This window comes from Somniosus microcephalus, chromosome 7 (genome assembly GCF_052327205.1).
Source record: "Somniosus microcephalus isolate GS21.2 chromosome 7, FLI_Smic_1.0, whole genome shotgun sequence".
Classification (NCBI taxonomy): domain Eukaryota; kingdom Metazoa; phylum Chordata; class Chondrichthyes; order Squaliformes; family Somniosidae; genus Somniosus; species Somniosus microcephalus.
Genome location: NC_140993.1, coordinates 47,804,923 through 47,817,546, shown reverse-complemented (window position 1 = coordinate 47,817,546; position 12,624 = coordinate 47,804,923). Strand labels below are relative to the sequence as shown.

The following is a 12,624-nucleotide window of genomic DNA, read 5'->3' as shown; positions in this document are numbered from 1 at the left end:
GTCACTGCTCAGTAGGGAAAATGCGACAGTTATGGGAGAGAGGGGCGCACCTGTATCTATACTGATGGGAGCTCCATAGCTGGTCCATTCATGATATAAAGCCACATAGGGATAAACTTTCCTCATTATCACTCTCAGCATAGAGCTTTGCATGGTGGGAATGTATGCATGTCCAGAATTTTGGCACAATCTTGATTTACCCCCATAGATTATTCATTCAGTACTTTTAATGGGTGGAAAATTGTGATGGCCACAAATTGGATGCACGGTTGAATTCCTGACATGCACTGTCAGTGTGCAAAGTTCTGCACTGGGAACTCTATAAAGACCAAAATTAACTCACCCCACCCACCCTCCCCACATCATCGTGGGTTTTGTGTATCCCAAATGGGCTTAAATTCAAGTACTTAGGGGAGTGATTTTAATGCTGCACGCCTGGCGGAAACCAAGCATCCCGCGATAGGAAAGGGGAAGGGACACCGAGCAAGTGGAGGCTTAACCTTTTCTTGTGGGGCTCGGAGGAGCACTCCTGCTCCTCTTGGCCCCACAAAGAAAATTAAGAAACTTACCTTGAACGGCCTCTTCTGCTTCCAATCCTTTTCTGATAGGCCTTCACCTGGCAGGAAAGCTGCAGCGGCTTCCCTGCTTAGGCCAGAGTTAAAAATGCAGTTGGGGCTCGGTGACGTCTCACAGAACTCACAGAATCCCCACAGTGCAGATAGAGGCCATTTCGGCCTATCGAGCCTGCACCGACACATATCCCACCCTATCCCTGTAACCCCACGTATTTAATCCCCCTAACACTAAGGGTCAATTTATCATAGCCAATCAACCTAACCCGCACATCTTTGGACTGTGGGAGGAAACCGGAGCACCCGGAGGAAACCCACGCAGACACAGGGAGAATGTGCAAACTCCACACAGACAGTCGCCCGAGGCCGGATTTGAACCCGGGTCTCTGGCGCTGTGAGGCAACAGTGCTAACCACTATGCCACCGTCATTGGACCCCGATCTGCAAATTTAAAGAAGGATTCTGCCTAGCTTTGGGCAGCTAGGCCACCTGTCCAGAAGTGCCGGTAAAAATCGGAAACAGTGTAACCTGGGAGGGACAGCGGTGGATAAATCACCCAATGGATTTTAACTGTTTATCTGCCCAGTTTGCACCATGTGGATCGGGTTAAAATAAACCCCAGAATGTAAAAAGAAGTTTGGTATGGTGCACAGATTAGTTAGGATGACAAAGGTAATAATTTTAAACTGAAAACTTTTTTATTTTAAATTTTGGGGTCAGAAAATCTGATGTTGGGGAAAGATTAATCAAGAGTTTTACCTGCAGAGAGCAGGAACCTGGGGCAGAACTTGGATCCATCCGGTTTCTGCTCCATTTACACTCCACCACAAATTCTGATCTGGCAGAGGATGTGGCAGCGGCTTCTTACGCCTCCTCCTCTTGCATCTACCAGAGCGTTCAGGGGAGGCTCTGTCAATTCTGCACAGCATAGCATCCTATAGGCCCAGCAGATCCCATGGCTGCTGAGAGCAGAGGGATGTCCTCGTTCCCTCGTTCATTTTTGACTTCTAATCTTTGGCCTGTTGTAGGCCTCTGTCTGCTTCCATTGGAGCAGCAGGAAGCTACTCCGATTTTCCAGCACCTCCTCAGGCCAGGTGCCTCTATTGTAGACACGGACTGCCACAAATATTAAAATTATTCTGTCTCCAGGATTAGGGACGGGGTCAAATGATTTCGAAGAACGGATGGAAGTCTCACCTCACCACACTTCCAGCAGCGGAGTAGTGACCACAGAATTTCAGGCCCCTTGTTTTTATTCCATTGTAGTATTTACTTCACTCTGAGATGTAATTGTTTCTTACAGGGTTCTCGAGGACCTAGAGGCTTTCCCGGTGGGCCAGGCGATAAAGGAAGCAAAGTGAGTAGCATGTAATATATTAATAACATTTTCAGTAATGCCAACCCCACTGTCTCATAAATCATAAGACAAACTCTTAAACATCAAAACATGTGGTAAGAAATCGTGAGTTGATATTTTTTCAAACATAAACCAATATAGATTGACAGTTGGATTATAAACCTCCACAAGTGGCTTTATTTAATCTCCAACAGTTCACAGTTCTTTACAAAAACTATATTACTGCATCTGAAAATTGGTGCCAGAATATTTAGCTGCCTCGTCTCTTTCTTTGTGCAGGATTTAGTGTTCATATTTCCTGCACCTACTTTCATAAACTGTTTCCCCTTTTTGCTACAACTCTCCTCACAGCTTGGTTTCTGGATTTCACACATGGATTAAAGGAAGCCTTCTGTTGCACACCTCATAGTTTTGAACCATAAAGAACTGGTTTGACACCCATCTTATATGCTGCATACTTAACCCGCATTGAAAATTTGCTATCATATAAGAAAGATCAAAATTTCATATCAGTGCACACTATGGCATATTAATAATTGCAGATGATTCATATTCATTGCAGATTAATTATTGCATATTAATCAGATTGTTGCATATTAATCTATGCAGATTGTTGCAAATTAATCATCGCAGATTCATTATGGCATATTAATCAGATGTTTGCACATTAATCATTGCAGTTTACTACATATTAATTGCAGATTAATTATTGTATATTAACCAGATTAATGCATATTGGACTATGCAGATTGTTGCATTTTAATCAAGGCAGATTATTGATCCTATCCCACTCCCAGTCCACGGGAACCCCGCTTTCATCGGGATAGGCTGGAGACACTGGACGCACTATGGAAATCGCTGAATCTCCAGCCCACCGCTGCCTGTCGGCCCAGTTTGGGGGTCCGGGAGCTCCAGTGCCTGAAGCAACCTGGGTCCCCATACCCGAGGTCATCGGCCAGGAGCAAGACCACCCCGGGGCCGGAATTGAAAATGTGCTGTCATATAAGATCTCAACTCAACCAGCGGACAAGCAGTTAGCACTGCCCTTCCCCCCCCGCTTGATCATCCTGCAAAGTCAATCGGTCAGTGTCTTCCTGGCACGGTCACGCCTCCTTTATGCTTTGTGAAGATTCCATCGAAACGTACCTGTCAATCAATCAGTGTCCAGGTAACTGGAGCCCGTCCCCTTTCAGAATTGCAGCATTATATATAGACTCGAGGCACAGGAGGCATACAGGCAGAGTTTGCTTCTTTTTCTGTAAAGAAGTTCTGGTTTGGAATTAATCAACCATTCAACTCGCGAGTTTCCTGAGTTAAATCGCGAGTTGGGGAGGATTTTCATTGAAAAGCACGTGTCTCGCGAGTTGGCATGACTACATTTTCCACAGAGGCTGTATATTGTAATTGCCAGTCATTTTATAGTCAGCTACACCTGCAGTGAAATATCCCTCGCTGTTCTCGCCATCATGGTACATGTTAGTATCAGTGGAAAAAGGTTCCAATGTTTCACTTAATTCGCTCTCTATTCTTTTAAAATATTTTTCTTCCAGCAGTTTCCCTCCTCTCCTGTTTCTCTGCAATCTCTGTGCTGCCTTCAACATTGTTTATCACTTCTTTCTCCTTCACTGCTCCTCCTCTCCCAACCATTCCTGCAGCAGTTCTCATAGTTCCCCTTCTTATGTCCCAACACAGTCAATACATCTCCTCAGTGGTTTACTGTCATGTCCTTGCAGTCACCTTTGGCGAACCACAAAGGTTATACCCTTAACCCCCCTCACCTCTTTTCCACTTTTACATGTTACCCTCTGGTGGCACCATCCAGAAAAATTGCATTAGTTTCTATATGTATGCCAATGACACCCAAATCATTTTCTTAACTGCCACCAAGGCTTTCTCACTGCCTGACTATAACAACAATTTGTATTTATATAGGGCCTTTAAAGTAGTTTTTAAAAATTTGTTTATGGAATGTGGGCATCGCTGGCAAGGCCAGCATTTATTGCTCATCCCTAATTGCCCTTGAGAAGGTGGTGGTGAGCCGCCGCCTTGAACCGCTGCAGTCCGTGTGGTGAAGGTACTCCCACAGTGCTGTTAGGTAGGGAGTTCCAGGACTTTGACCCAGCGACAATGAAGGATTGGCGATATACTTCCAAGTCAGGGTGGTGTGTGACTTGGAGGGGAACTTGGAGGTGATGGTGTTCCCATCCCAGTAAAGGAGGACAGAGATAGAGAAGCGGAGAGGCTTAGGGAGGGACTTCTCGAGCTTAGGTTCCAGGCAGCTGAAGGCACGGCCACCAATGGTGGAGCGATTAAAATCGGGGATGCACAAGAGGCCAGAATTGGAGGAATACAATGATCTCGGAGGGTTGTAAGCAATGTTTTCTAAGGTGCGCAAGCCGCACACCTCTCTGCCGGTCCTACGCAGCATTTTCAGGGTAAAGTTTCACAAATCTTTGAAGGGGCCACGCTCCCAAAATAATATAAGGGGGAACATTGGTTGTACATAGAAAGATAGAAGATAAGAGCAGGAGTAGGCCATTTGGCCCCTCGAGCCTGCTCCGCCATTCAATGAGATCATGGCTGATCATTCAAATTCAGTACCCTGTCCCTGCCTTCTCTCCATATCCCTTGATCCCTTTAGCCTTAAGAAATATATCTAACTCCTTCTTGAATATATTTAATGAATTGTCCTCTACTGCCTTCTGTGGTAGAGAATTCCACAGGTTCACCACTCTCTGGGTGAAAAAATTCCTCCTCATCTCTGTTCTAAATGGCTTACCCCTTATCCTTAGACTGTGACCCCTGGTTCTGGACTCCCCGGCCATCAGGAACATCCTTCCTGCATCTAGTCTGTCTAGTCTTGTTAGAATTTTATAAGTTTCAATGAGATCCCCTCTCATTCTTCTAAACTCCAGCGAGTATAAGCCCAATTGACCCAATCTCTCCTCATACGTCATTCCTGCCATCCCAGGTATCAGCCTGGTGAATCTTTGCTGCACTCCCTCCATGGCAAGAACATCCTTCCTCAGATAAGGCGACCAAAACTGCACACAATACTCAAGGTGTGGTCTCACCAAGGCCCTGTACAACTGCAGCAAGACATCCTTGTTCCTGTACTCGAACTCTCTCGCTACGAAGGCCAACATACCATTTGCCGCCTTAACCGCCTGCTGCACCTGCATGCTTACCTTCAGTGACTGGTGCACAAGGACACCCAGGTCTCGTTGCACTTCCCCTTCTCCCAATCTACTGCCATTCAGATAATCTGCCTTCCTGTTTTTGCCACCAAAGTGGATAACCTCGCATTTATCCACATCTGCCATGCTTCTGCCCAATCACCCAACCTGTCCAAATCATACTGGAGTTTCTCGGCATCCTCCTCACAGCACACACGCCCACCCAGCTTTGTGTTGTCTGCAAACTTGGAGATATTACATCTAGTTCCCTCGTCCAGATCATTAATATATATTGTGAATAGCTGGGGTCCAAGGACCGATCCCTGCGGTACCCCACTAGTCACTGCCTGCCACTCAGAAAAAGACCTGTTTATTCCAACTCTTTGCTTTCTGTCTGCCAACCAGTTCTCTATCCAAGTCAATACCTTGCCCCCAATCCCACTTTACATGCTAATCTCTTGTGCGGGACCTTATCGAAAGCCTTCTGAAAGTCCAAATACGCCACATCCACTGGTTCTCCCTTATCTATTTTACCAATTACATCCTCAAAAAACTCCAGTAGATTAGTCAAACACGATTTACCTGTTGTAAATCCATGTTGACTTTGTCCAATCCTGTCACTGTTTTCCAAGTGCTCTGCTATTACATCATTTATAATGGACTCTAGCATTATCTCCACTACTGATGTCAGGCTTACCGGTCTATATTTTCCCATTTTCTCTCTACCACCTTTTTTGAATAGTGGGGTAACATTAGCTACCCTCCAATCCATGGGTACTGTTCCAGAATCTATCGAATTTTGGAAGATGACCAGCAATGCATCTACTATTTCTAGGGCCACTTCCTTACGTACCCTAAGATGTAGATGATCAGGCCCTGGGGATTTATCAGCCTTCAATCCCGTCAATTTCCCTAACACCATTTCCCTACAAATACTGATTTCATTCAGTTCCTCCCTCTCATTAGACCCTATGTTCCCCGACATCTCTGGGAGGTTATTTGTGTCCTCCTTTGTGAAGACAGAACCAAAAAATGTATTTAATTGGTCAGCCATTTCTTTGTTCCCCATTATAAATTCCCCTGATTCTGACTGCAAGGGACCTATGCTTGACTTCACCAATCTTTTTCTCTTCACGTATCTATAAAAGATTTACAGTTAATTTTTATGTCCCATGCAAGCTTACTCTCATACTCTCTTTTCCCCCTCTTAATTAATCCCTTTGTCTTCCTTTGTTGAATCCTAAACTGCTCCCAATCCTCAGGTTTACTGCTTTTTCTGGCCAATTTATATGTCCTCTCCTTGGATCTTACGCTATCCCTAATTTCCCTTGTTAGCCACGATTGAGTCACCTTTTTTGTTTTATTTTTATGCCAAACTGGGATGAACAAATTCTGTAGTTCATCCATGCGATCTTTGAGTGTTTGCCATTGCCTATCCATCGTCAACCCTTTGAGTGACATTCCCCAATCAATCCTACCCAACTCGCGCCTCATACCATCGTAGTTTCCTTTATTTAAATTCACAACCCTAGTCTCTGATTCAACTACTTCACTCTCCATCTTAATGAAGAATTCTATCATATTATGATCGCTCCAACCCAAGGGGCCTCGCACAACAAGATTGCGAATTAATCCTTTCTCATTACATAATACTCAGTCTAAGATGGCCTGATCTCTAGTTGGTTCCTCGACATGTTGGTCCAGGAAACCATCCCATATACACTCCAGGAATTCCTCCTCCACAGTATTGTTACTAATTTGGTTAGCCCAATCTATATGTAGATTAAAGTCACCCATGATAACTGCTGTGCCCTTATTGCACGCTTCTCTAATTTCCCTTTTAATGCCATCCCCAAACTCCGCATTACTGTTTGGGGGTCTATGTACCACTCCCACTAATGTTTTCTGCCCCTTGGTATTTCTCAGTTCTACCCATACAGATTCCACATCAGAGCAAATATCCTTCCTTACAATTGTGTTAATCCCCTCTTTAACCAGCAATGCTACCCCACCTCCTTTTCCTTTTTGCCTATCTTTCCTGAATATTGAATACCCTTGGATGTTGAGTTCCCAGCCTTGGTCACCCTGGAGCCATGTTTCCGTAATCCTAATCATATCATATTCGTTTACCTCTATTTGTGCAGCTAATTCATCCACCTTATTACGAATGCTCCTTGCATTAAGACACAAAGGGGGAGAAATTCAGTATAGCCCCGTTTGGGGCGCTAACTTCGCTGGGGCACCCCCGCGCCGGAAATTGGTCGGTTGTGCCCCAAAGGGAAGTGGCACGCTACTTGAGGCGCCCCGCCTCCCTTTTAGGGCGCTGCGAGTGAATACACGCTGCTGCACGTTGCGCTGCAGTATTGCAGGCCTTCCTCCCCTTAAAGGGGAGAGGCCTTGTGCAGCGCAATCTGGGGCCCAGCTGGGCCCCCGGGGATTGGGAGTGCAGGCAAAAGAGCCCGGCACCCAAGAGAAGTGCCGGGCTCCTGGAGCGCAGCCGGCACTCTGCGCTGGCAAGGGGGGGGGGTTCCGGAGGCTGGGGACTGGAGCGCAGGCAGGTGCTGGCAGGTGGTGAACAACAAAAATGGCCACCCCGCACCTCGCCTTTAATTTGCGCCTCCCCGGCCGCAGGTACGCCACCCTGACCCTGTTGGACATAGCATCCGGCGGTAAATCAGGGGGCGCTCCCGAAGATCGAGGCCGGGGCGTGAGCGGGGCGCTGCGCACACCGATTATGTCATCGCCACCACTAACCTCCCGCTGAATTTTGCGGGAGGCATGGGCAGTGCCACGCCCGGGCGCCAGTTGGTTTGCACCCCACTTAGCAGCCTCTTAAGGCGCTAACGGGTGGCGCAACCAACTGAATTTTCCCCCCAAAGCCTTCAGGCTTGTTTTTTTAACGCTCTTAGACGTTTTAGAATTATTATTTACTGTGGTCATGTTTGATTTAAACTCTTGAATTCTCTGACTGCCACCTTTGTTTTTCTCTTTCCTGTCTTTTGCTTCTATCCTTGTTTCCCTTTCCTCTGTCTCCCTGCTCAGGTTCCCAACCCCCTGCCATTTTAGTTTAAACCCTCCCCCAGTGCACTAGCAAACACTCCCCCTAGGACATTGGTCCCGGTCCTGCCCAGGTGCAAACCGTCCGGTTTGTACTGGTCCCACCTCCCCCCAGAACCGGTTCCAATGTCCCAGGAATTTGAATCCCGCCCCCTTGCACCATTCCTCTAGCCACGTATTCATCTGAAATATCCTTCTATTTCTACTCTGACTAGCATGTGGCACTGGTAGCAATCCTGAGATTACTACCTTTTGAGGTCCTATTTTTTAATTTACCTCCTAACTCCCTATATTCAGCTTTTAGGACCTCATCCCGTTTTTTACCTATATCGTTGGTACCTATATGCACCACGACAACTGGCTGTTCACCCTCCCCTTCCAAAATGTTCTGCAGCCGCTCTGAGACATCCTTGACCCTTGCACCAAGGAGGCAACACACCATCCTGGTGTCTCGTTTGCGGCCGCAGAAACGCCTATCCTTTCCCCTTACAATAGAATCCCCTATTACTATAGCTCTACCCCTCTTTTTCCTCCCGTCCTGTGCAGCAGAACCACCCCTGGTGCCAGGAAGTTGGCTGCTGCTGCCTTCCTCTGATAAGCCATCCCCCTCAACAATATCCAAAGTGGTATATCTGTTTGAGAGGGGGATGACCACAGGGGACTCCTGCACTACCTGCCTGCATCTACTAATCTGCCTGGTGGTCACCCATTCCCTTTCTGCCTGTGCAACCTTTACCTGCGGTGTGACCAACTAATTAAACATGCTATCCACGACGTCCTCAGCATCGCGAATGCTCCAGTATGTATCCATTCGCAGCTCCAGCACCGCAATGCAGTCTGTCAGTAGCTGCAGCTGGATACACTTCCTGCACACATGTTCATCAGGGACACAGGAAGTGTCCCTGACTTCCCACATAGTGCAGGAGGAGCACACTACGGGGCTGGAGGAGGTTACAGAGATAGGAAGGGGCGAGGCCATGGAGGGATTTGTAAATAAGGATGAGAATTTTTAAATCGAGGTGTTGCCGGACCAGAAACATCAAGAACTAGATAAGACACCAGTTGTTTCAGCTCAATCTAAACTGAAGTCTTCCTTTTCGGCTCCCAGCAGCACCCAAGTGCTACTGACACTCACTTCATCATCCTCCCTAGCTGGCCTCTCGGGACAAATCCAGATGTGCAACCTATTAGACCCTGAGCTAAGCTGTTTACTGCCACCAATACTGCTTGGATTGACGCCTGCAATGTTCTCCTCACCGGCATCCCTGCCTTCAGAAATTTCAATGAATCCGGAACTCCACAATCAGGCACCTCTCTTGCAAAAAGTTCCACAACCCATCATCCCTGTGTCCAAACAAACTGACTTCCTGAATTCTCATCCTAGTGTTTAAATCCTTCCATGGCCTCATTCTACCTCATGTGAGTCATATCGTCCTGGTTGCATCCTTTGCTTGCTTCACTGGAGGCTGCTCATTCAGTCACTACATCTCTACACTCTGGAAACCTCTCCTGAAAATTGTATTTTTTTTTAGGATGATTTTCCTCCATTTTCTTTAGCTATAATTTTGGATGAATAGTCTTCTCCTAGGCCTTTCCAATACAGGAGGTATAAGAAACCCTTGCTCTAGGGGAACCAACTGGCCTCCACCTGTGGCAACCCAGGTTGAGTCACAAAATCTGACAAGAGTTACAGAGTCACCTCTTTATCCCAAGAATTATGTGACACACAATATTCCACACAGGAGAGCATATCAACAGGTCTTGCAAAGGCCAGTACTAACTATCACATTGTTAATTCATTATTAAATCCTACTCATAAGTCATTCTTTCCCACTACTTTAAAACTGTGGGACTCCATACTGCCCTCAATTTTACATAGGATTAAATAGGATATACGGCACAGAAACAGGCCATTCGGCCCACCAGTCCATGCTGGCGTTTATGCTCCACTCGAGCCTCCTCCCATCTTTCCTCATCTAAATCTATCAGCATAACCATCAATTCCCTTTTCCCTCATATGCTTGTCTAGCCTCCCCTTAAATGCATCTATACTATTTGCCTCAGCCACTCCCTGTGGTAGCGAGTTCCACAGTCTCACCACTCTTTAGGTAAAGAGGTTTCTTCTGAATTCCCTATTGGATTTCTTGGTGACTATCTTATATTGATGGCCTCTAGTTGTGCTCTTCCCCACAAGCCTTTCATCTTTTCCTGATATGTATACCCTCGCATTTCTGGTATCATCCTTGTAAACCTTCTCTGCACCCTCTCCAGTGCCTTTATATCCTTTTTATAATATGGCGACCAGAACTGCACGCAGTACTCTGTGTGGTCTAACCAAGGTTCGATGCAGGTTTAGCATAACTTCCCTACTTTTCTATCCCTCTAGAAATAAACCCTAGTGCTTGGTTTGCTTTTATTATGGCCTTGCTAACCTGTGTCACAACTTTGTGATTTGTGTCTTTGTACTCCTAAATCCCTTTGTTCCTCTATCCCACCTAGACTCTCACCCTCCAAGTGATAAGTGACCTCCCTATTCTTACTACCAAAATGTAATAGCTCACATTTATCTGTGTTGAACTTCATTTGCCAATTATATGCCCATTCTGCAAGTTTATTAATATCCTCCTGTAACGTGTTGCAGTCCTCCTCAGTATTGACTATCCCCCCCAATTTGGTGTCATCCGCAAATTTAGAAATTGTGTTTTTGATTCCTAAGTTGAAATCGTTAATGTAAATTGTTAACAGCAGTGGTCCCAGCACTGATCCTTGTGGAACATCACTACCCACCTTCTGCCACTGTGAATAACTACCCTTTACTCCTATTCTGCTTTCTGTCCTGAAGCCAGCTAGCAATCCATTCTGTTACTTGTCCCCTGACTCCGCATTTTCTGATCTTGTTCATCAGTCTAGCGAAAGCCTTTTGAAAATCTAGAAAAATTACATCTACTGCATTACCATTGTCTACTCTCTGTTACCTCTTCAAAAAATTCAATAAGGTTGGTCAAGCAAGACTTTCCCTTTTGAAATCCATGTTGATTATTCATTATTATATTTTTGGTTTCTAGATGTTCTTCTATTTTCTCCTTTAGTAGGGATTCCATTATTTTTCCTATCACTGATGTTAAGCTGACTGGTCTATAATTCCCTGGACATGTTCTATCCCCCTTCTTAAATATCGGTATAACGTTAGCTATCCGCCAGTCCTCTGGCACTACACCTTTTTCTAATGTATTATTAAATATATGTAGTAATGCCTCTGCTATCTCTTCCCTAAATTATTTTAAAATGCGTGGAACCAATCCATCCGAACCAGGAGTTTTATCCTCATTGAGTTTGATTAATTTATTTAATATATCCCCTTTTTTAAAATGTTAAATGCGCTTATCTGATTACTAATCTCATCATCCAATGTCCTGTCCACCTGTTCTAGCTCTCTGGTAAATACTGACGCAAAATAATTATTTAATATTTCTGCCATCCCTCCTCTTACAAACTAAAGACTTTTAAAACCAAAGGTAATCACTAATTCTTATTGACTTGCAGCCTAATTTGTTTCTTAGTCTTAATGGTGCCCTTCATAGAGGCTTTAATTTAAAAAAAAAAAAACCCTCCCAGATTCCTATTCCCATAGCACATCCTTTGTGAAAAGATTCTTCTCTTTAATCTTTGAGAGCTGTGTCCAAAATTTTGTCCCCAGTGGTTGTCATGGCAACGATTTCAAGCTGTGCATTTTGACAGCGTTCTTAGTCGACTGACTGACTCAAATAACTATATCAGACAGCAGATATTCTATATCCACTGCATTAGCCATGGATTTGTTACCTTCTTTCATGAAGGGAATCTCACCTAATTGTCTGGCTGACAAGTCTCTGATTACATGATGGCAAATGAGTTGGAATGTCTCATGGATTTCAACCTTGGTCGTAACTATATCGGCTTACAATTAGGAAGCCTCACCCCCACCTGCACAAGGCAGTTACCCTATGCACAAATAGTGAGGTCCAGATGTTGGGCCTTGATCTTCATCATTCCTATAGAGATGGTGCTGCGGGAGGAGCTCTAATCAGGGAAGTGAAGGAAGTTTGGGACGTTGACAGAGCAAATGTAGATGATGGCCTCCAGGGGTGGGGTCTTGGGATCGTGGATAGGTGGGGGACGAGCGTGTACCTCGGTGGAGGGAATACCGGGTCTTGGGTGGAGCTAACGGTGGCGACGGGAGCGGTATAATCAGCAGGCAGTGGCCAATTTGTGCATAGGGTAACTGCCTTGCACAGGTGGGGGTGAGGCCTGGAGGTCAGGGATCTTATGAGCGGGGGTTGCCGGGGGTGGGGGGGAGTGTGCGAGGCAGATCAGAGGCCAGAGCCTGGGTTGACGGAGATCTGTGGGAGAGAGAGATCAAAAGCCGGGGGCCTGAGCCTATCGGGGAGGGAGGTCGGGGGCTGGAGCCTGGGCGGAGGGAGAT

At 45.8% G+C, this 12,624-nt stretch overlaps 1 protein-coding gene across 2 annotated transcripts in view; it reads left to right on the top strand.

The window, feature by feature from the left end:
• col9a1c (collagen, type IX, alpha 1c) overlaps positions 1 to 12,624 on the top strand; it is a 181,323-nt gene that overhangs the window by 98,257 nt on the left and 70,442 nt on the right. For both annotated transcript variants that reach the window (XM_085992462.1, XM_085992461.1), the window contains exon 19: positions 1,876 to 1,929. In XM_085992462.1, coding sequence (XP_085848588.1) covers positions 1,876 to 1,929 — 54 coding nt within the window. The remainder of the gene's footprint in view (positions 1 to 1,875; positions 1,930 to 12,624) is intronic.